Below are 24,162 nucleotides of genomic sequence, written 5' to 3' on the forward strand. Positions count from 1 at the left end.
ACAATGGCAAATCAGTACCCTTCATGTGCACAGATCTACTTGCTTTGTGGGAAGTGAAAGTATCAGTCCTCATAGAAGAATTAAAGGACAGGAAATATCTAAGCATCCTTAATCCATGGTGTCCTCTTTTAATGGTGTCTAATGTGTCCCCAAGTATCATTGAGATGCATCCTTGACAACATTGCTTTGAAAAACTTTCTTTTGGTGACAAATCAAGCCTAAATGGGTATTGCAACTGTCGTCAACAATGATGAGCTGAAAACAGGAGCAATTGGGAACTTCTGAGTTTAGAATCCAAACGTCTGAGTCTCAAAACCTAATGCCCAACAGATAAATGTGAAAGTAGGCTCGCCCAGCAGGAGGCAGAGCGGATGCGCAAGATAATGAAAATGTTCAGTTCTGTATGTTTTTGTAAGTGGGAGGAACAGAAACAAGAGTCACGTACTGTACTGTACTCATTATGTCTCAAAGCTATGAACCCCACACTGGCAAGTTTATAGTAAAGTCTTTATCTTATACACTATTTGTGGGCTTATGAATTAGTTCTGTGCTGTTGGAAAGCAGTGTGGCTATGTGCGTCTAGCAGTGACAGGCTACATAAGTTCTCGTCCAGTAATTCCACTCCTGGGTATTCATATCAAAGAAATAATCTAATCCAAATGAAGAAAGGAATTGCATTCGGGAGTATGCTTATTGTAATGTTATTTATAATAAAATAATAATAGCCTAAATGTCCTATATTTAAGTAAAGTATGCATTCTCACTAAATGGAACATTGTGAACTCATTATAATAATGCTTGTAAAGACTATGTAATAGTTTTGGAAAACTTTTTTTGTGAAATAATGTGACCTAAAATTAACAGAATGCAGAAAATAGTGACATCATATTTGTGCTGTGATCACATTTTTATTTTTAATACATAATTATTGGCTATGTAGTACAATCACGGGCACTTAAGAACTAGAAAACAGCATAAAAAATGAGAGTAGCTACTTGGATGCTGAGCTTTTTGTTTCCTTTTTATATAATTTCCATTATTTTATAGTACTATATGTATTTTTAAATAGTGTTTTTTTATTTATTTGGTTTATTTTTGTCTATAAGTATTTTTTAAGACAAGTGTGTGTGCTCCATTTGTGTGCCTGGAACCTGGGGCCTGTGAAGGTCAAGAGTCAGCTAAATCCCCTAGAACTGGAGTGACAGATAGTTGTGAGCTGCCACATAGGTGCTGAAACTGAGTCTGAGTCCTCTAAAGAGCAACAAGAACTCTTAATCACTGAGCCTTCTATCCAGCCCTTTAGATGCTGTTTTGAAGACCATGGGGTCATACTTAGAAGCTTGGTTTAAATCTTTATTGTTCACTGCCTAAATCGGGAAACTTGATTGGTTTCTCTAAGCTTTGGGGAGTTGCTTATCTGCATAATGAGAATGATGTAGTAACCAAGCTCAGAAATATGAATGTGGGATGATCTCTTTCATATGGAAATCCTATTTTCTAATTACTAAATATGTCTATCTAAGTGAGAGTAACTATGGGTAAAAGCCGGGAAGGCAGAAAGGACCCCATGATATGAAACAAAGAAACCGTCAGAGGGGAGGTGGGGAAAGAATAACCCTACAGGTGATATCAAAGTGGAGGTGGGATCACCGAGGACACAAAGGACACAAATGTATAGCAGGACAAAGAGGAGGCTGTGGCACAGCAATTCCAAGAGGAGCAAGTGGGGGCTCAAAGTAGCCAAAACAAATGTGTATGAATATGTCATGGGGCATTCTGTTAATTTGCAACGTAAATAAATGAAGAAATAAATAAATGGCTATTTAGTTCCTAGAATGATGAATAAACATAAAGCACCCACTGCATAGTAAATGTTTAATAACATGTTCTTAATTGACTATTTTATATAAAGGATTTTGCCAAGACAGCTTAAGAAAAGTAGTCAAGGAAAACTAAGGATAATTCAATAAATGTTAATCCTCACCATTTTCCCAGTTTCTGCCTTAGAAAAGTGCAACATAATTTAAAAATGTTCTGGCAGCATTGTTAAGAAATCAAGATGAATGACACTTGTTTTTCAAAACATCTTTTTCAATAGCAAAATTAAAAAATAAAGACACAGGTATCTTCACACATAGAGGGAGACAAAGAGAGAGAGACACACACGTGTGTGTACTCATACATCCTTAGAGTTTCAAAAAACCATCATTTTGCTCCTTTACTGTAGCAAACACATACTTTTCCCACGTAGCAAAAGGTATCATTTTGCTCTTAATTGTTGGATTGCTATTATGCATTTCTTTTATTTGGCACAGTTGTTTGTTTCAGGAAAATTAATTTAGACAATTCCATTTTTCAAACAACAATACCTTCTGTTCCAGGCTTACAATGAACAATTAGATCTGGATTCTTTCCCCATAATCCAACTGGCAATTTCTTATGGGAAGAAAGTCATGGTTGATCACCATGGAATCTAAAGTCCTTGAGTGCCAGTCAAAGGCAGAAAACACTTTTATGGCCAAACACTTCTGCTTTCTGCAGTACATAAAACTGAAGGGATGAGAGGTGTTACTGAGCAGAAATACAGACGAATGCTGCCCCAGTTTCAGTGTTAGAGGTTTACTCTGAACATCATGATACTTTCACCAGGAACTCTACCGTTTTCTGCAATTTAGCAAACATGACAGCAAGCTTGGTACACACCAAGTACAGCTGTAGTAGCAGGAGAAACAGATCTGAATGGTACCATGGCTGCATCTGCAACAAGAGCACACAGTCGGAGGACTCACATAGATAACCCCAACACACAGCAGTACCATCTGTGGTCAAGGTAGTCAAGTGGCTAAGGGGCCTTAAGGATACTTTGGACCTAAGCTGGAAAAATAGCAGTGGTTCCTACAGGGTCATGGTATATAAGACAAGCCACATGTGAAGGTTTTTCAAACAGAGGTTCTTGACATTAGAAATTCCTATTAGATTGTGTAACATTACCTGGAGACATGTGATGTAATCTAAATACTAGTAAGTAGGATATTAAACCCATTTTAATTTATCTGACTTACCCATGATCATTTTGCCAGTATGTGGTAGAGACAAGTTCAAAGAACGGTAAATTATTTGCCTATACAACGAGGACATTACAAAGCAAGTTCTGGCTTCCAAGTGTTTCTTTTAAAACTGTTTAATATTCATACATGTATATGATGTGCTGGGATTGAACCCATCACCCATTCCCTCCCCTCCAACTCCACCATCTTAAAACCTACTGAATGATACATTTATTCAGTGCTGCCTGTATATGTGTGGGACCAGTTACTGAATCATAGGTAGCTTTTTCAGACCCACATCCCTGAAGAAAACTGACTCTCCCTCCCTCCGTCTCAGTAGCTCCTCAGATGAAGGTAGGAATTCATAAGCCCTTTTCCCACTACGTATAGATTTTGGTCGGCTTGATGTTATGCAGGTCTTCTGCACAGAGTCCCAGCATGAGTTCAGTGTGTGAAACCGACCAATCATAAGTGGAACATGCTGTTTTAGTGCAAAAATCTCTGGCTAATAGAATCTTCCCATCCTCTTTCCCAACAGAATCCTTGAGCTTTGAGGAAAGCCAAATACCACATAGTTTCTTACTCTCTTCATGTCACTGGATGTGGAGGGATCTATGTATTGTCACCTACTATAAAAATAAATCTCTTTGATGAGGAAAGAATAATGTGCTAAACTATGAGTTTAAAAATAAAAATTTAGAGGAAGAGACCCATATACAAATACGTGTGTGTGTTTATATGTGTGTATGTGTCCGTGTGTCTATGTGTGTTTGTGTGACTGTGTGCATGTCTGTGTAGGTCTGTATATGTGTACATATACATAAGTATATATACATGTATGTGCATATATACATATATGAAAGTTTATATAGTAGGTTTCATGTGCCATTTCTCTTTTAAAAATTTATTATTTTTTACTAATTTGCTTTTTTTCTTATTTGTTTATTCACTTTATATCCAGATCATAGCTCCCAGCTCTCCCCGATCTCCCCCTCACACTTTCTCTCTGTCCACCTTTTCCCTTCACCTCTGAGAATGGGAATGTTCCCACCTAAGTTCCAACCTACCCCGGCACATAAAGTCACTGCAGGACTGGGCACATCCTCTGCCACTGAGGCCATCCATACAAGGCAGGCCAGCTAGGGGAACTGGGTCCATAGGCAGGCAGCAATTAGGGTAATCCCCTTCTCCCATTGTTGGGAGATCTGCATGAAAACCAAGCTGCACATCTGCTATGTATATGGGGTGGGCCTATGTCCAGGTCAAGCCTTTGTATGCTCTTTGGTTGGTAGTTCAGTCTCTGGAAACTCCAAAGAATGCAGGTTTGTTGACCCTGTTGGTCTTCCTGTGAAGTCTCTGTCCCCTCCAGGTTCCTCAGTCCTTCCCACAACCCTTCCACAAGACTTACCGAGTTTGGTCTAATGTTTGGCTGTGGGTCTTTGTTTTTTTCTTGTTTGTTGCTTTTTGTTTTGTTTTGGTTTTGTCCACTGCTGGCTAGAGCCTTTCATAAGACAGTAATCCTAGGTTCCTGTCTGTGAATCCAGGTGGACAAATACAAGCATCGCCTGAGGCTCTAAGGTAGTAGAAGAAGGAAGGCAGGGCTGCAATGAGTTCCTATTGATCCTCTGAGGACAGCTCAGTACATGGGTTGAGGTTACTACTACATTCATTTGTATCCATCTCACACAGGGAACCTGTGTATCCAGGGCATCACCGACAGATATAGCTGCCAACCATGTCCTCACATGTTGTATCATTGTGGCAAGGCTTTGAACAACAAAGAGAGATCAAAGTCTCATAGTGTGTCCCTGTGAATCTACTACCTATGCAGCCAAAGTAGTAGTTGTTTCTTCTATCCACACAGACCTCCATGAAGGTACTGCTTGTTGGCACATTCATCAAAGTTGAGTTCCCAACAGTCTCCAAGGAATCCAGGTACACAATCACAGAAGTAAGCCCCAAGAGCATCCTGACACATGATATTATGAAGACACAGCTGGGATCCACATTTATCAATTTCCAATTCACAGTTCACACCAGAATACTCTTGAGGACAGACACTTGTGTATCTTCTTTCCTCATTGAGGCATACTGCCTTAATCATGAAGGGATCAGAAACACATTCATCCACTTCCAAATCACAATGCCTGCCTTGGTATTGGGGCATACAGAAGCACCAGGAGCCATCCATTCTGGCACAAAGCCCCACTGTGGTAAGAGCTGGACACATACTTACTGTGATCTGTCTTACAGAATCTTCCAGCATATTCAGTAAGGCAAATACAGACAGGATGCATAGGGACTTTAGGGCTGGTGCCTCCATGTTAGCAGGCATTCCCTCCACAGGATTTAGTAACAGATTCATAGGTCAGCCAGGCGAACATTGGCACAAGAAGTCCTTTCCTTGGTGTATTCATTCAAGTGGCAGTTCCTTAGCAGGGACTAGAGAAGCAAGGGTCTTCTAGATCTTTACAGTCTCTAAATTTTTGGCCATGTCTAAACAACAATGGTTGTCTTGTAGAAACCCTAGTACATAAAATTGTTTTAGCACAAAATTAAGAAATACCTAATATTACATTTATTGTAAAAGGAAGCCTGGCAGCTCAAGTCACTGCAGGACTAGGACCATCCTTTGATCTTAGCACCTTAACCATTGGTGTTCTGTTCAGGAAGTTGTCTCCATTAACAATGACTTCAAGGTTATTTCCCACTTTCTCTTCGATTAGCTTTAGTGTATCTAGTTTTATGTTGAGGTCTTTGATCCACTTGGACTTGAGTCTTGTGCATGATGATAAGTAAGAATTTGTTTGCATTCTTCTACATGCAGACATCCAGTTAGACTAGTACCATTTATTGAAAATGTTTTATGTTTTCCATTCTGTGGTTTAGGCTTCTTTGTCAAAAATAAAGTGTCTGTGGGCGTATGGGTTTATTGCTATTTCTGAGTATTTAATTTAATTTCATTGATCAACCTGTCTGTTTCTAAAAAAAATACCATGCAGTATTTATTACAGTTGCTCTGTCATACAGCTTGAAATCAAGACTGGTGGTACCTCCAGAATTTCTTATACTGCACATAATTGTTCTAACTATCCTGGATGTTTTTCTGTTTTCCTATATGAAGATGAGAATTGTTCTTTCAAGGTCTATAAAGAGTTGTGTTTGGATTTTGGTGGAAATTGTATTGAATCTACAGATTACTTTTGGTAAAATGACCATTTTCACATTGTTAATCCTACTGATCCCTGAGCATGGGAGATCTTTCCATCTGCAGATAGCTTTTCCAATTTTATTCTTTGGGGACCTGAAGTTTTTGTCATATAGGTCTTTCACTTGCTTGGTTAGAGTTACACCAAAATATTTCATGTTCTTTGTGGCTACTGTGAAGGGTTTTGTTTCCTGAATTTCTTTCTCAGTGAAGGATATTAATGACCTATAATTGTTAGTTTCTGTTATTTTGAGAGTCATAGTGTGTGTATGTGTGTGTGTTTCTTTTCTTTTGGTTTTGCTGTGAAATTAATTTCTTGTGTTTCCTTGGGTGTAGTTAAGTTCCTTGTGTAGAAATTTTCTTTTTAGTGTAGGACTACATTGGTGAAAATTAAATTTGATTTTGTAGTGGAATATTTTGGTTTCCCCAAGATTGAAAGTTTTTCTGAGTATAGTAGTCTGGGCTGAGATCTGTAGTCTCTTAGGATGTTCAAGGCATCTCTCCAGGCCCTTCTGGCTTTTAGAGTCTCTGTTGAGAAGTCAGGTGTAATTCTCATTAGTCTGCCTTTATATGATTCTTGGTCTTTTTCTCTTGCAGTCTTTAATATTATGTCTTTGTTCTGTTTATTTAGTGTTTTGATTTTCATCTGTCAGGAGATTTTATTTTCTTGTCCAGTCTGTTTGATATTCTCTGAGCTTCTTGTATGTTTTGTAACCATCTCTTTCTTTAAATTGGTGAATTTTTTTATGATTCTATTGAAGATATTTCCTTTAATCTGGTAATATTCTCCTTCTTCTATTCCTATTATTCTTAGGTTTGGACTCTTCATGGTGCCCCAAATTTCCTGGATGCTTTGTGTTAGTAACTTTTTATATTCAGCATTTTCTCTTACTGATGTGTCAGTTTCTTCTATAGTGTCTCCTATGTCTGAGATTCTCTTTTCCATCTTTTGTGTCCTGTGGGTGATGCATGTGTGTCTGTAGTACCTGCTCCCTTTCCATCTCTGTGGTTTCCCACATTTGTGTTTTCCTTACTGCACCTATTTTTATTTGCAGATCTTGGACAGTTTTACTCATTTCTTTGACCTGTTTGATTTGTTTTCTTGTATTTCTTTATATTTATTTTCTTCCTCTTTAAAGGCCTCTATCTGATTGATTGCATTTTCCTGCATTTTTTAAGGGGTATATTTATTTTCTCCTTAAAGGCCTCTATCATCTTCATCAGGTGCCATTTCAAGATATCAGTTTGCTCTCCTTAGGATATCTAGGGCTTGCTGTAGTATGAGAGCTGTGTTTTGATGGTGCCATATTGCCCTGGATTTTGTTGATTGTGTTCTTATACCGGTCTTTAGCCATCTGACTATCTTTGGTGTTGGCTCGCCTGTTAGTCCCTGGTAGTAGCAGGCCTCTGGGACTATGGGTAGAGCTGGTAGTCCCTAATTGTAGAAGACCTCGGATTGTCTTGGGTTGCAGCAGGCCTACAGGGAATGGATTTAAGCTGATTTCTCCGGGGGCAACAAGCCTCCCACAAGGCAGGCTGGCCCAGGGGAAGTGGAGCACAAATCTGGGATTTCAGGTGGAGGTGGGGGCCAAAAGATAATGCAGAGAGAGGTTGGGGTAGATCTCATGGCTGCAGGGTTTGCCAGGGTCCCAACAGGGCAGAGATTGGGGCCTGGGTATCTCACCTGGTTGTCCCAGGTGGCAGCAGGTCTCTGTGGAGGTAGGCAAAGCTATGACTCAGGCAGTGAAGTACAGATCCAGGATATCAGGTATAGGTTGATAGTTTTCTTTTATATCAGCACATATTAATTTTATATAATAATAGATTTCATTGTTAACACTATGACACACATGCATCGTGCACTTTGATCATATTTATTCCCGTTATTCTCTCTTATTCCTCCCTTTATACCTTTCCTCTTCTCAACTAATCTGCCACCTACTTCTATGTCATTTATTTATTTATTTATTTATTTATTTATTTATTTATTTATTTATTTATGGTGGACCAATTAGTTTAGTTACTTATAGGAATATGGGTAGGCTTTTTTTTTTTTATATAGGAGTGTCAGTGACTTACCAGTGACTATACCTCACACACCCCTGCAACCATTACCTATCTAAAGATCCTCAGAAAGGGGTCCTCAGAGGCCTGTCACCTGGCTGCCTTTAACTACCTATAGATACTTAAGGAAAGGTGGGCCACAGCATTCTTCCTCCAGCACTTATGTTCTTTCCATTCCTTGTCTACAGTGCTCCCAGAGTCCTGGGGGGGATGGTATAACTGTTACACTTAATGTTGAACAGTCAACAGTCAGTTCTCATCAGCACATTGATGAGTCATGATTTTCTGCTAGAACTATAGCCTACTTTATAAAGAAATTCTGCTGACCATAGAGGATATTTAGAATGTACCTTGACAAGATACTATGTATATTTACAAAAACAACAGAAATGACTTCCCACCAGGGTCTAAACACAGGCTTTTGACTAGGTGTACAGTGATAGGTAAGAAATTTCCTCCTTTAGAGTAGGCCTCAGATCCAACCAGAAAGCAGTTGGTCACTCCATCACAGTCATTCTGTCATTTGGACCAATGGGCACATCATGCCCTGGCAAGTCGGTAGTGTGGCATGCGGGGTCCATGGCTGAGTAAGTCTGTTAATGACAATTCACCCCAGAACCCTGCATAACACATTCCGGTACTGTAAAAGCTAGCCAAGAGAATGGTGGCTTGATTTCTCTTTGTCCATAATCAACGAAAATATATGAAGTCTTCAGGCAGGGTCTTATGATGTAGTTCCGGTGGACAACCAATAGCAGTTGAAATAAATACCCTGCATTGTTTGGAGGTTTTCAGGGACCTCTCTAGCCAACAACCTATAAGCTCAGCTTTGGCACTGGAATTGTCATTTAATAGCCTATGGCTTCTGGGAATCACCTTATCTACCCATGCAAGGTACCACTGTTCAAATTCTGTTTTTTTCTTTTAACATTCATACTTGTAAATAGTGTATATTAAACATATTCTCATACCAGCTCTCCCCTCCCCACCTCTATCCTCCACCCTTTGGTCTGCTTTGTCTCCTTAGACAGGTTTACTTCTACTTTCAAGTGATAGATACATAAATACATAGATACATAAATAGATACTTTTATTTACCTATCCAAAATCCGGAAGCCACAAGTGAGAGAAAACATACAATATTTGTCTTTCTGCTATTGGCTTAATTTGAGCTGCTTTTTAAAAACATCTTTCGTGAAAGCCAAACTTAAAAGAGTAGTCTGTATGAAAAATGTAATTAGGATCATTAAATTATTCAAAGAGCAGAGCAGATTTTACTTTAAAATGATCAGTTGTTTGCCCAGTAAGTAGGCTAGACTAGGTTAAGAGACATTTAGAAAACTGTGAGTTTAGAAAGGTCGGTGCTGGGTGAACTGTTCTCTGTGGGGGAGATATTTAAAGTCCAGATGCCTGGAAGGAGACTAGGGCTGGGGAAGACAAAGGAAGTTGGGTTGTTGGAAAGACAAGAACCTGAGGCTGAATGTGCACCTCTGCTCCCGGGTACCTTCTCGAGATGTAACTCCCAAGGTCCTCCGCAGGATGGCTGGCTTCTGCAGTGACAGGGAAAATGCTCTGGGACTGCTGATGCTCTCGTCTAAATCTTCTGTCTGTGCTGTGACAGACTGGCTGTTCCTCAAATAGCTATCTTGCGTGAAAACAGAAAGCAACACTGAACAGACAATCAGTGACTATTCTCCTCTGCCACACAGAACCCCCACACGAAACCAGCCCTGGGCTCCAAGAACACTCCGTCCCTTTTCATTCTAAGAGATAATTGTAGTGCAGTCGTGACCGAAACGAGAAGTCCATTTTTAAGCGCAGCCTCATAATCACCCCATCCAGATAACGAAGGCCAAATTCTCTATGGCTCAGTTCCAGGGTCTCTGAGACTTACAGACAGGGATTTGAGGGAAGTACAGAGACAGTCCATGAAAAATCGTTTGTACCTAATATGGCTTTTGGGAGAGAGATAGCCAAAGCTCGGGACCTCATGAGTGGGGTCCTGTCTAAGAGGGTAACGGGTGACCAGCAGATCTTTGTTGGACATCCTGTATTAATCAGGTGCTCGGGAAGCCTTTTGAGAGAAGTCTAGAGGCCGTGGGAACATAAAATAATGTTGCTTCTGTGAGATCTCAGGTAAGATCCAGCACAGCCTTGTCAGGTCAAGGAAAACCTGACAGAGGAAGACGTATGAGTCAAATAACAAGTAGATAGGAAGTCAGGTGCCCCAAGTTTACAAACGCTGTAGTTTCCCATTGACAGTCTCATGTAATTGTTATTCTGGTTACTCTAGTAATGACTTTCGTTTATTATTTTTCACTTTTGAAAATTTTTAAACTAATTACTTAACTATTCCATTTCTTTGCTAAAAGCTGTTATGCAGTCGTTCTGGAACATATGCTTTTGTTTTCATTTGCATTTAGACCATAGATTTTGCAATCCTTTCGGAAGTGCTCCTTAGAACATAAACAGACTGCACTTACCAGATTGTACCACTAGATGGTGCAAACATAGTCAACTGTGGATAATAGGGTTTCTCTGCAGATGAGAATCCACCATCTCATCATCGCAGAGGGGATACAGACAGTAGGAGCTATGGGGTTGGAGAGAGGTGGAGACAGGAAGCCCTCTCAGAGAAGATAGACTTTGTTACTAACTGAAGAATGGCAGAGCAAAACTATAAAAAAATAAACCTCAGAAGCGTGGCAGAGGAAAAGCCTTGGGGAGGAGGGAATAGCTCACTCTCCATAAGTTCCTACTTAACGGGGTCATTGCAGAGGGAATAACAGAAGAGTTAAGTCATTTAAACTAGATGACATTAAACAGTCCTTTCAGGGTTTTGTTCTGGGCACTGGAGGCATAGAGATGAAATGGCGGAGCCCTGTTGTCAAATAATGTTATAGATAGACAGAGAAAAAGACAAAAGAAGACAGCATGACACAAGAGATCAGTTCTGTAAGGATCATTGGAAGAACAAAGCAGAAAATATTTAATCTGACAGAAAAAAAAAAGGGAGAGAAGTGCGTTAGGCTTAGGGGTTAGTGTACAGAGACTCCATGGAGAAGGTCCAACAGCACTGGCAGAGAGAACAGCAGAAACACAAGCGTGGGGCCTGCAAGGATGCTGTGGACTTAGTTCCCCAAGCTCAGCGAATGCTCACTCAGAGTGCCTCGGCAGCATGCAGTGAGGGACCTAAGATGAATAGCACTTCTGAGCCTGTAAGATGTTCCTCATCTATTAAGGAAGATGCACTCAGGCAGGGAAAGTTGCATTGTGACAGTATAGTTTAAAATGTGCTTCTTTTCAATTGACTCTGTCCTTGAGCCTGTGTTCTGGAGCCCAGGGATTCTGAGAGTATTCCACACAGGAAAAGGAAGTCCACAAGTACAGCACCTGGTTGCTTTTGACTTTAAGCCTCTCTTGCTCTTTTTAGAGTTCTGAAGTTTGTAGCCAGAAACAGTCAGTTACACAAAACCACACACAAGAGCCAGGACACATACCCAGGTGTGTCTGCCTCTTGCCGGGTTTTTCTTCTCATTCTTCTCCACTGAATCTCAAACACAGAGTTACCATTTAGTAACAGAGCTTAAGGAAGGAATTAAAACTTTTTGAATACATAGGTTTTTTTTTTTTTTTTTTTTTTTTTCCCATTAATGGTGCCCATCATGAAACTTACAGAAAAAGAAAGGCTACCATGTCCTTCCCTCCTGAATGAGCAGAGTTCTGGGCCATACAGGTTGACTTGGGCAAAAGCAGTTTAAGCCAATTTTCTCTCTGCTAGATTCTACATCCGGCAAAGAAGGCCATCTGGCGCCAGCATTCCCGCTTGCTGGCATGTGCGAGTCTGTATTTTATTTCAGTGTGAGAACTCATGCTTGCTACATAGATCAGTGACATCTTGGAGTTGCATTGTTTGCTTGAAATCAACTGGAATGAGTTATAAGCTGGCAGGAAAGCAGGAATGAGTTACAGAGAAGGCCTCAAAGAGACACAAAGTTGCTTGTGGACCCCAGAGAAGTCAGAATCAACCAAAAGAGAACTCTTCAAGAGATTTTTGTTGTAGTATATCCATATCGAGGTCGAAGGGCTAGTGAGATCACCCCCGGAACAAGGAAATTTGAGAAGAGCTTCCCATGGGGTGAAAAGACGGGAATTGAGAACATTTAGCCTGGAGAAACAGACAGAGCTGTTACCATGGGCTGAGGTAACAAGACTTAGGGCTTCACTTGTTCAAAGGAGAGCGGAATGAACAATAAGTAGGTAGATCCTACCTGGGGCTAAGAAGTAGAACAGAGATAGCTCACACAGCTGGAGGTGGGAAGGGCAGGCTGTAGAGGGGATTGTTCAGAGGACAGGTCAAACACAATGACCCCTGAGCTCTAAGTATCAGTGATTCTGTGCAAATGAGAGAGGCAGCCTGTGTGGCCAAGGGTCAGACACTAATACTAAATAGACTATCTTACTGATAGATAACTACTGATGAGCTATGCGTGCCATAGTTTAGACTCTAAAGGCAGGATTGGAAGGCATGTTCCTGTAGTTTTGAGCAATTATTTCCCCTCTTTGAATGTAATCATTCTTCTCTGGGCCAAACTTACCCAGTAGGATTGCCATAAGGTGAAATGTTATATTAGAGCCCCTAGCACTTGCTGCACCTGGCCTTTAGTCTACATGAGTCAGAAGACCATTGTTGACATTCATTCTGCATAAGCTGAACTTTAGGAAGCCATTCTTAGAAAGGGTCGAGATAAATGTAGGTGGGGCACAATCAGGCAAGTAGTTACTGGGGGAGATACCAGTGATACGAAGCTCCTCAAACATGAAGCCTAAATTCACAGTTCTCAGAACATAGTTTGTGTGACCCTTTACAGAAGATCAAATGCTCTGTCTTCAACATTTCTCTTAGAATAGAGAAAGAGGTCAACAGGAAGACTGGGGCCTCCCTGGGAGACTGGACTGGGACACTTGTCTGTGTCCATAGGTAAGCCACATTCTTCCCAGGTCTTTCTGTTCATGACTACAGTGTAGGCTTATGTAGACATGCTCCAATGCCCTCTCAAGACAGTTAGAACTTTTGCCTAGCCTGTGTGATGCAAGAACCCTCCGAACAACCATGTTCCATAAAACATGAACTGCTCTGTGTGTGCAGACATCATCTTGCATTTCTCCCCTACCCTGCTAGGCACATGTTTGGCTGTGCAAACCGTTGCCCTCACTGTTACCTTTTCTATTGCAGCAACAGCGGCAGCTTGACCTCCTGACAATAACCAGCCCTGGTGAGTAGGTGCTGAGCACCATTTTGCTTGAAAATTTTTCAGTCGTGCCTTGCCGCCTCTCCAAACACAAGTCCTGCCCTCCGCTGACTCTCGGAATGAAATCAGTCCATTCTTGCAAGGTTAATGACCTTCTTCCTCCCCTCTGTTCCTGGGGCACTTTTCTGTCCCCCTCCCAGCTCTGAGCTGCTTCCTGAAGGTGCTGCTCTAGGTGACAAATGCATTCCCTGAGTGGTGAAGTTTTCTCCCAAATCACTCACTGGACTCACATATTAAGAAACTGCTCTTGTCTCCTGGGAAATAAGTTTTTAGATGACAGGGACTGGAGAAGCTGCCTGCAAGGCACAGGAGAATGAAGGGAGGATGGTTCATGAGCCAGGACAGATCTTCCAGGTAATGGGGTTCACTCACTGATTGGCATGAGGGTCAAGGTGGCTTATGTTTTTCTCCATTAAGAGAGAGTCAAGTCTCAAGAACACAAAACAAAACAAACAAGCCAAAACCCTGTGGCCATGGGACCGGAAGGTCTTTTCTTTCCCTGAGGTGTGACCTCTAGCCCAGTAAGAAATTGAGCAGTTTAGTGATGTCCGAGAACTGGTTTGGAAAATCAAAGCTAAACTGAACTAGAGACATGATTTTCTTTTATTGATTCTAAGAGATTTCACTGGTGTTTGTGAGTGGGTCTGATGGTTCATGTTCACCTGTGGGTGATACTCAAAATAATTAAGAGCCCTACTTGACCAGTTCCTGTGCCAAACTTCACACTTAGGTCACTGAACCATGAAAGAATAGGCCCCCAGGTAAGAGGAACTAGTGTGGCAGAGTGGTCGCATGCAAGATGGTGGCTCAGGAAATCGCTCTCAATAAGTATGGAATCATTCAATCCCTTGGAAACCAATATGGACACACTGTATTGGCCCTGCCTTCCATTGGCCCCGCTTTGCTTATAACCTGTTAGCACAAAGCCTGGAAACCTGCACTCCATGAGCAGAATCCTAGCACACAGGCTCCGGACCTAGTATATGTACATGTATCTGAGCTCAAATGTAAGGTGAATTTACCCATTTCCAATGACATGTTCCCGTGTGATACAGCCCTTTGACTTGAGGCATCAGAAGAATGAGGAGGTAGAGCCCGTTGTTGTTATTTCTGTGACTGTGTCTCTAGTGGTCCAGACTAACCTTGAACTTTCTATCCTGCTGGGTATGACCTTGAACTCTTGATCCTCATAATCCCAACACCCAAATGTTGGTATTACATATAAGTGTGTGCCACCATGCCGTGGTGGGAATGATTGAAAACTGTTTTAATATATCCTGTAGTATAAGGTACATCTAGACTTCTAGGATTAATATTTCTATATGTTTAATAATTCCATAACTGGGCCAATAGAACTCACTTGAGTGACCTGCTAGTGACACCCTGTAGACTTATGTTAAGGTGATATATAATTGGACATGTGAGATATAGGCAGAAAAAGTGTAAAGAGCAGAAGTAGAGGCAGGAGGTGGAAAGGAGATTGGAAGGAGAATCAAGATGGAACTGTAGAAGGAGGATTTATATCCAGGTGATCTTAATTGGCAATTGATAGATATGAATATTTTAAAGGGATTCTATAGACCTTTATATCTCATATATAAGGGCAGTTTGTATCTTTGTCCATTGGATGAAATTTCATTGTGTAGAGGGCTGGTGGATTGAGAATTTAATATATAAACGTGCTTGAAAAGATTCCGGGCTTTGGAGTCATGTTTGTTCCGGACAATGAAGAAATGGAACATATGCACCTGGGACAGAAGCAACAGAGCGGTGGAGTGAACTGTGCCTGAGTTCTTAGAGGCAGCCTTGGGTGACAAGTGGTATGGGTACCTAATGTATGTCTACACTGGAGCTGCATCCGCAGAGTGAGACCTTGGGGGCCAATAAAAGGCTAAGCCATCCTTTTATTATTTACCACAACAACACTCCTGTTGTAAAAGTGTTTTTCTCAAGTATGCATGTACTACCCAGATAGACCCAGGTAGTACATCATATCTGGTCTCTTCTTGGTGTGATGTCTACATGTGTACTGGAGAGGGTTCTAGATATGTCTTCAGCTGTTTTAGAATGACATTTTTAGACTAGTAAACTGCATTTTTTTTGTGCTGGCTTTGACTGCTCCTAATTGTTACTACACTGATTTAAACAGTGCTTGTACATTCCAGTGTGCTCCTTTTAGACAGCTGTGGGATTGCTAGTGTCTCTACACTGCCAGAGTTTGAGTGGTTTATAATTATCCCTCCTCTTTGATAAAAACAGAGTATCTTCTAGGTCAGCACTTCCCAAAAGGATATATGTGGCACACTGTTATACTAAAGTGGGCTCTGCTTCCATGTTGTGAAATACTGATCGGCTGACCTCTCATGGGCATGGGGAGAGCTGTGGCATCCACAGATCCCCAGGGTGCAGCCTGCATGCCAGTGGGTATTACCATGTGTGCTTTGTCTTGAAAAGGTTAGTTATCACCTTTCCATAAGCATCATGGCTTATAGGAAGGACTCTATTCCATGTCAAAACCACATTATCTGTCTCTGTCTATCAAATTCACTCCAATTCTCCACATTATCAGAAGCCTCAGCCACTAGCATTGGGCTTGCTGCCTCCCTGGAGCTGCCAAGGGGCTCACACTTTTCGTCACTGATCATCAAACCATCCAAAGCATGGATCAGCAGTCTGATGTGCTGCAATTCCACGCAGACTGGAAGCCTTCTGAAATATAGATTTGGAATTTAACAACTGTACTGTATTCTTTTCAAACTTGTATTTCTGTGTTGTGAATAATTCCCAGTAGACAGAAACAAATAGAGATACAATCATATCAGCATTATGCCATTTATGCCAGAGATCTTATTTTAAAAAAGAAATGTGGTTGAAACTTTTCGGTATTTGCCTTTGATTTTTCTCTCCCTCACTCTATAATTAAACACTGTTATGTATTCAATATCTCTCAATATCTATACATTGAACAATATGTTGTTGTGTTGCCAATCCTCTAAGTCTCCAAATCTCACACTGGGTAAAGGCCATACTTCTTTAAGATTTCCACACATTATATTGTACAGATTCATTCATGTTGATACACAAGGTTCTGGTACACTCATTGTACTTGTTGTATAGAGGTCCACATACAATGGGATTGTAACTTTTCTATTTCATTGACAATAATTTAGATCATTTATACCTTTTTCCAACCACAGATAATTGTGCACGTCTCCTTGTATATAGAAATGAGAATTTCTCTTAGGTGTATTATCTAAGAGATGAATTACCAATTATATGATTCAAATTTGCTGTATAATGAACACTGTTTTCTAGTCCAGGAAATCTACTCTTTGAACAACAGAATGTATGAGCTTCCCTTTCTCCAACTCTTGAACACCCAGATCAGGACACAATTTTGCCAGTCAGTATGATGAACGTAAAACGGTGTCCCAGTTCAGCTCTCATATAAGTCCCCCCGGGCAGTGGTCAGGTAGATTATCTTTTCGTCTGCTCATTGCTCCTTTGAATTCTTCTGTGACTTGTCATAGCTTTTGAGTACAAACTATTTGGTTCACTCTGTCTGACCAATTCACAATTCATTATTCTGAATATATCCCTTACATTTTCTGCAAATGTCCCAGAATGTGACTTGCACTTCTTTACGGCTGCTTTTGTATGTGATTTGTTTCCATGTGTGGAAGGATATTGTAAATTCAGTGTTAAGTTTATCAATCTCTTGCTTCAAGAGCGATTTTGTAACTCAGATTGTTTTCCAGCATGACTATAACATTTTACTAGACAAGGAGTAATGGTTTACATCTGTAACCCTAGCATTCCGAAGCTGGTGTGGGAGGATTACCTGGGATTCAAAGGCAGTCTAAGGTAGAGTAAGACTGTCTCCAAAACAACCCTGTAATGATAACATATACATATGAATAGCCTTTCAACACAGTACTTAGAGACAGTTGAATCACTGTGAGTTTGAAGTCAGTGCCAGGCCAGTGATGCTGTGTGTCAAGCAAACAAGGGAGGGAAGGAGAGAGAGAGAGAGAGAGAGAGAGAGAGAGAGAGAGAGAGAAAGAGAGATTATTATGTACCTCTAATTCTCACCAATGACTAATTTTTTATATACAATATCAGCTAGGAACTTAATTATTTTTAAATTTACATGTGAATAATCCATTGTCTCAGAGCCTGTTATAACCCTATCCTGTGATAATTAAGTTTTCATTGCACTAGTTTTCCTATGTGCAGAACCTGCTTCTTTGCTTTTGTCTGTGTGTGTGTGTGTGTTAATTTTCACTAACACTCCAATGTTTGATTTAAATAAATGATAACTTTAATATTGTTTCTGTAATTAATTGGAAAACATCCTTTTCCTTTTATTCTTACCTTTTGAAAGTTGTAGCTATAGATTCTAAACTATATTTATTAAGCAAAATCTAATAATTTGTGTTGTGACAATTTAATCCACTGGTGAACCAATGAGACATTTTGTCTGGTAAAGGCACTTGTCACTGAAGTCTGACAACCTGAGTTTGATCCCTGAAATCCATGAGTTCTGCCTGGTTTTTATGCGGACTTGATAGAAGTTAGAATCATCTAAGAAAAGGGAATCTCGGGTGAGAAAATGCCTCCATTCAGACTGGGCTTCAGTCAAGCCTGTAGAGCATTTTCTTAATTAGTGGTCATTATAGGAGGGTACTTAGTATGGTGGTCCTTGGGTGAGATAAGAAAGCAGGTTGCGCAAGTCATGAGCAAGTAAGCCAATAGGCAGCACTCCTCCATGACCTCGGCAACAGCTCATGCCTCCCTGGTTCCTACCTGGCTTGAGTTCCCGCTTTGGCTTCCCTCAGTAGATTCTGATTTAGGATATGTAAGCCAAATAAACCCTTTTTCACCAAGTCGCTTTTGGTCATGGTGTTTCATCACAGTAACAGTAATCCTATTTTTGCTATGTAAACACAGAAAAAGAGAACCAACACAATGAAGTTGATCTCTGACCTCCACATGTACACTGCAACACATATACTCACATGCCCATTAATAATCCAACATATAATACACATATACTAATTCGACTATAATAATACATTTGAATGCATTTCTTCTTCCATACTTGTGATTCGTCTCTATTATGTGTTTCCTTTGACCTGCCCTATTTAATTTTTAAAACCTTACTAGGAATTAAACCCAGAAACAATACCATTGCTAAGCATGTAGCTTCCATTAAGTTACAACCCCTACTTTCTTCTTGTTGTTTTTACTTTTGATTTTGAGGCAGGGTCTTACCAACTTGCCCAGATTTACCTTGAGCTCATTCTGTGGCCTTGGCAAACCTTGAATTTTTAACCTAGGCCTGGCTACCTGAGAAGCTTTCCTGCCTTTTGCTTTTTAATTTGTCTTAAAGGTTGACATCAACCGGCCTTTTCTGTCTCCTCTGTAGATCTGGCTGCTATAGATTTTCTCTCTGGCCTTAGCTGATTACCCTGTGGTTATACACAGCACCTTTTCTTATGAACTTCAGTCCTTCAGAATTCCTTTCATCCCCAAACAGACAAGTGCCTTGGTAGGTCCCTGCCATCTCTTACACACTGCACCCTCACCGCCTTGTCATTTTTGTTTAGACTTTTAACTTTTAACCTTTTATAAAAAGAGAGAAAATTTGAAGTTAGTGTTAGCCACTGGCTTTCCCCACATGGCTCATGAATTCCTTTTATATTGGGCTGCAATCCTTCCCTGTGTGACTGCACTAAAGCTCGGCTGCAATGGTTGTTCTAATGAGAGTCCCTGGATAATCCTATTGATCAGTACTATCCTTATTTTGGCTTCTCCCTAGAGTGATAATTTGTCTAGATACCAGTTCTAATTTGAGGAATTTCCCCAGCACTTTGAAGATTTTATTCACTGTCTCTTCATGTTAAAGTTGCTGATGAGACGTCTGCTGTTATATAATTTAAGGAACCTATTTTTCTTGGGTCGGTTTCAAGACTCATTTTTAATCTTAATGGTCTGACTTTTTTTATTCACATGTCTGGGACTGGATTTATTTTTCTTTATCTTGTTGTTGCCATGTTAAAAAAAAAGTCTTTCTTTAGCTTCGAAAAATTATTAGCAAACTGTACCTTCTAATATAGGCCTACTCCGCCATTGCTTTGAATCTGTGCTTTAAGAATCCCTACTAAACAAAAGTTGGATACTATCAAGAGCCATTCATGGTCCTTAACTGTGCTCATTTGAATGTGAAATGTCCCCCTAAGCTTTGGTATTTGAATACTTGGTCTGCAGTTTGTGGCTCTATTTTAAGAGTCACCTGAGCTGGAACCTCCCCTGGAGAAAGGCTTTGGGGAGAGCTCTGAGGACTCAAAGTTTGCTCTCTCTGCTTCAAGCCTGTGGCTGAGGATCCAAGCATCTCTTGTAGCCATGGTTCCCACCACTTAATTCCTATATATCCCACTGGAACCATGAACTAAACTAAATCCCTCTTCCCATTAGTTGCTTTTGGTCTTGGTGCTTTATCACAACAACATGAAAGAAAGACATTAATCCAGTTTTCATTACTTTCTTCATTTGATTTCAACTGCATTGAGTGCATTGCAAGCAATTTTAATCTATACATTCACTTTTTGGCCATGTCTAGCCTAGATTTTTTTTCTATCTTGAAAAATCTTAATAACTATGCATTTTCCATTTTCGATGCTTCTAACTTTGTTCATATCCACCTGTTCTTGTTTTATTTCTGCCTGTTCTGCTTTATGATTTCTAGCTGTTTTAACATCTTCATTGGTTTCTCAGAACATCTTCAACAAGCTTATTTTAAAAATCTCTGCTCTATAAAATCAGTTTCGTCTGTGGGGAATGCAAATTCCAATTGTTGATTTTGCTTAGCATCTTTTTTATCATCTTCTACGTCTTTTGAAATTTTAATTTGGAGGATCACTTGGGAAGGGTTGTTTTCTAGTTCTCCCCCCAATCCCCATGTCCCTGTGCTCATGTCTCCCTATCTGTTTTTTCTGAAGTCTTCTCCCCCACATTTTCAGAGAAGGATCTGGGGGACACAGCACATCCAAAGAAAAAAGTTGGTGTGCATCTAGTTCCAGAATTGATAATCCTCACCATCCTAAGCCTGAGATGCGCAGGTGCTCTCTCTGGAGAGTCCCACAGCAGTCTTCTTTACTTGCCTCCTCCCATCACAGGAAAGCCCCACCTAGGATCCCTACTCTAAGCAGAATCTTCTCTGATGTCCATCTGCTGCAGGTCACCTTGTCTCCCTCATCCCACAGGAGGCTGCCCCACCTGCTGCCTCTGCTTGTAGACCAGAAGCCAAGAATACTCGCCTTGCTGCATTTCTGGTTTTCTCAGCATTGTGGGGAGACATCTCTCACAATGGAGTGGAATGGTCTATCTACTACCTCATATGTTATCAAATGTATCAAACATTCAATATGGCAAAAAAGGAATTTATTAAAGCATGAATTACTCAGAAGCCCAGCTGTAATTCCTTTTTCATGTCTTAGAAAGTTCATTCTCTGTGAAAAGATAAGGAAGTATTGTTTTGCTAAGTAAAACCTTTAACAGACTTCCAAAACATTATTTTAGTATGTGAATACTAAATACAAAGGTAATTTTAAAATTAAATTAGAATACACTATATAAACCCTCTTAATTCTAGTGACATGAAGATTTTTAATGTTATCAAATATTTTCTAGGAATGTCACGGAGCTGAAAGTCATGCCATAGAATTGGAATACTTTATTGCCTATTGCTTATTCAATTATTTAATTGTATATGGTACTTCAGTGGAATTGATTGATTGGTTGATTGATTGATTGATTGATTGATTGTTGGAATACTAGAAATTGAACCTGGAACCTCATGTATGTTATATATGTTCTCTATCACTGACATGAAGCCCAAGCTCTTTTTTCATGTTTTGTTTTATAGTTTGAAACAGTATATTACTAAGTGACAAAGGCTTATCATAAACTCACTCAGTGACCTAGGAAGCTTTTGAATTTGCAGTCCTCCTGCCTCAGCTTCCATAGCAACAAGTCAATCAGACTCTGCCTGAGCATATATAGAGAGATTTTCATGTGCCTCTCTGATTACTTTTTTTTTTTTTTTTTTTTTTTTGGGAAATTCCTAGAATGAGAGCTATTGAGAAAAACTTTACCACCAAGCAGGCTGTCATAGAGGGACCAGTTCTTAGCCTGGTGGTGAACACTAAAGTCAATGTGGGAAACAGCCTCAGAAAGCTCTTTTTGAAAGGCGAATAGTAGGTAAATAGTATGGTAAATAGAAGGTAAATAGTATACCCTTGACATCTCCCATTTACAGTATATGAACATGGCATTTCTTGGTGTTCAGAGAAAGTCTTTGGGGTAAATTTTCAGCTATTGGCAATTGGAAGCTCTTCAACTCATGCGGAAATATTAGGTGCAAGGGGTATTTATGGAACTGCAAGATGGCTCTGCAAGCACTTGCCTCACAGGCCATGGGGCAGAGGGAAGGTAGAAAGGCATATCTACCCTTAGAAGTATCAACTTCTGTCTAAACACCCTTAATCAAAGCAAGTCACCTGGTAGTTCCTAAATCCAGTGGGTGCAGATATATAATTGTTGTAGCTCTCCAAAGATTTTAATATTCCCGTAATCACATTAAAAATGCTGGCCGTAGCTTTGTGAAGGGAAACTTTATTGGGATATAAGTCATGTGTCATGAATTTCACCACTTTTTGGTGATCTGTATGTTCCCAACCATCATCACCTCCTTCCAGATTATCATTACAAACTACATATCAAACTCGTGGCCACTTCCTATTTCTTTATCACCACATCCCTTAGCAACCAGTAACGTACTTCCTGTCTCTAGTACTTCCCCATTGTACATATTCCAAGCCAATGGTATCATACCATGTATGAACTTTGTGACTGGCTTTTTATGTTGTTACTTAGTGTAATGTCTTCAGGTTTCACTTATGATATAATATGTATCTCAATGTCATTACTTTTTGTTACTGCCTAATGTTTCATTGTAAATGTATCCACAATTCATCTCTTCATCTGTCCATGGAAATGTAGATTTGATTCCATTTGAGGTTGTGTTAAATATACTTCTATAGATATTTCTGTAAATATTTTAGGTAGACATAGATTTTCAGTTTTTTGAGCATGTACCTGTGAATAGAATCACTGATAATATATTAAACTTTAGGATAAACATTTTGAGAAATTGACAAAACAGTTTTATGACTCATTTTACATTCCCAGCTAGAGCATAGGACAATCCCACTTTTTCACGCTGTCTCTAACACTTGCCATGTCTTTTTATTATTGTCATATTGTTGAGTATAAAATAATATCTTACTATGATTTCAATATGAGTTTTCCTCAGTGTCTAATAATGTTAACTATGTTTTCATGAGTTTATAAAACATGTGTCTGGTTTCCTTGGAGAAATATCTGTGCTGTTTACTCTTTCCATATTGGTTGGGTTATGTTTTCCACTTTATTATTTAGTTGTTGGATTTTAGTATATTTCTTCATGTGTAGATTATGGGTGCAACTTTATCAGATTAAGAGTTCATGGTTATTGTTGCTTCTAATCTGTGTTTATTTTGGGGGCTTTTGTTTGTCTGCTTGTTTGCTTTACTTTCCCAATATTATTCTTTGAAATATTTTTTGTTTGTTTTAATGAAGTCTAACTCACCACTTCCTCTCTCTCTCTCTCTCTCTCTCTCTCTCTCTCTCTCTCTCTCTCTCTGTGTGTGTGTGTGTGTGTGTGTGTGTGTGTGTGTGTGTGTGTTCTATGCCCTAGTTTCTGAAACAGTTTCTTGGTTGAACTTGTCGCTCATTGCCAGGGCACCAGAAAAAATTTGAGCACTGGGGTTTCAGAGGCAAGCCACCACACTGGCTTTGGTTGGGTGCTGGAGTCCAAACTCAGGTCCTCATGCTTACACGGCAGGCACTAACCTACTGAACCATCTCCCCGGCGCTTGTCTGCCTTTCATTGCTTACCGTTTTTGTGTCATATCTCAGAGGACAGCCATGCACACAACCGCATAGAGGTATACTCTTATATTTTCTTCAGAATGCTGTGATGCTAAATCCTTTCCTGCTGTTAGATACAATTGTAATTTTGGGATGTAATTAGACCACATTCATCTTTCTCAGACAGAAGGCCAACATTCCTCTTTTGCTAGAACCAAGGAAATTCTCTATAGTGTTGAGGACATCATAGTGAAAAGGAATTCCTCACTAGTTGAGCTGCATCATGGAGAAACATTCGATTTTCTGCGTATCATGGAAATATCCAGGAGAAAAATGTCTCTTTTTTTTTCCTCTTCAAAATGTGTTAAAATACTGTTCTGTTAAATAGTGATAGGCCAAACCTGCTGGACATTCGGTAACAGTTTCGAGGTTTGTCTCCAACTCAGGTCCCTCACATGTAAACTCAACTCTGAAGAACAAAGAAATGTGAAACTTCTAGCTGCTCTCACCACAGAGCCAGCTCCTGAGCCACAGACTGGTGAAGCTGAGCAGACAGAAT

At 40.0% G+C, this 24,162-nt stretch overlaps 1 protein-coding gene across 2 annotated transcripts in view; it reads left to right on the forward strand.

Annotated features, from left to right (window-relative positions):
• AGBL4 (AGBL carboxypeptidase 4) overlaps positions 1-24,162 on the forward strand; it is a gene marked incomplete at both ends in the record, with an annotated part of 1,110,674 nt that overhangs the window by 779,176 nt on the left and 307,336 nt on the right. For both annotated transcript variants that reach the window (XM_080920614.1, XM_080920613.1), the window contains one exon: positions 13,556-13,595. In XM_080920614.1, coding sequence (XP_080776740.1) covers positions 13,556-13,595 — 40 coding nt within the window. The remainder of the gene's footprint in view (positions 1-13,555; positions 13,596-24,162) is intronic.

This window comes from Micromys minutus (assembly GCF_963924665.1).
Source record: "Micromys minutus genome assembly, chromosome: 9".
NCBI lineage: Eukaryota > Metazoa > Chordata > Mammalia > Rodentia > Muridae > Micromys > Micromys minutus.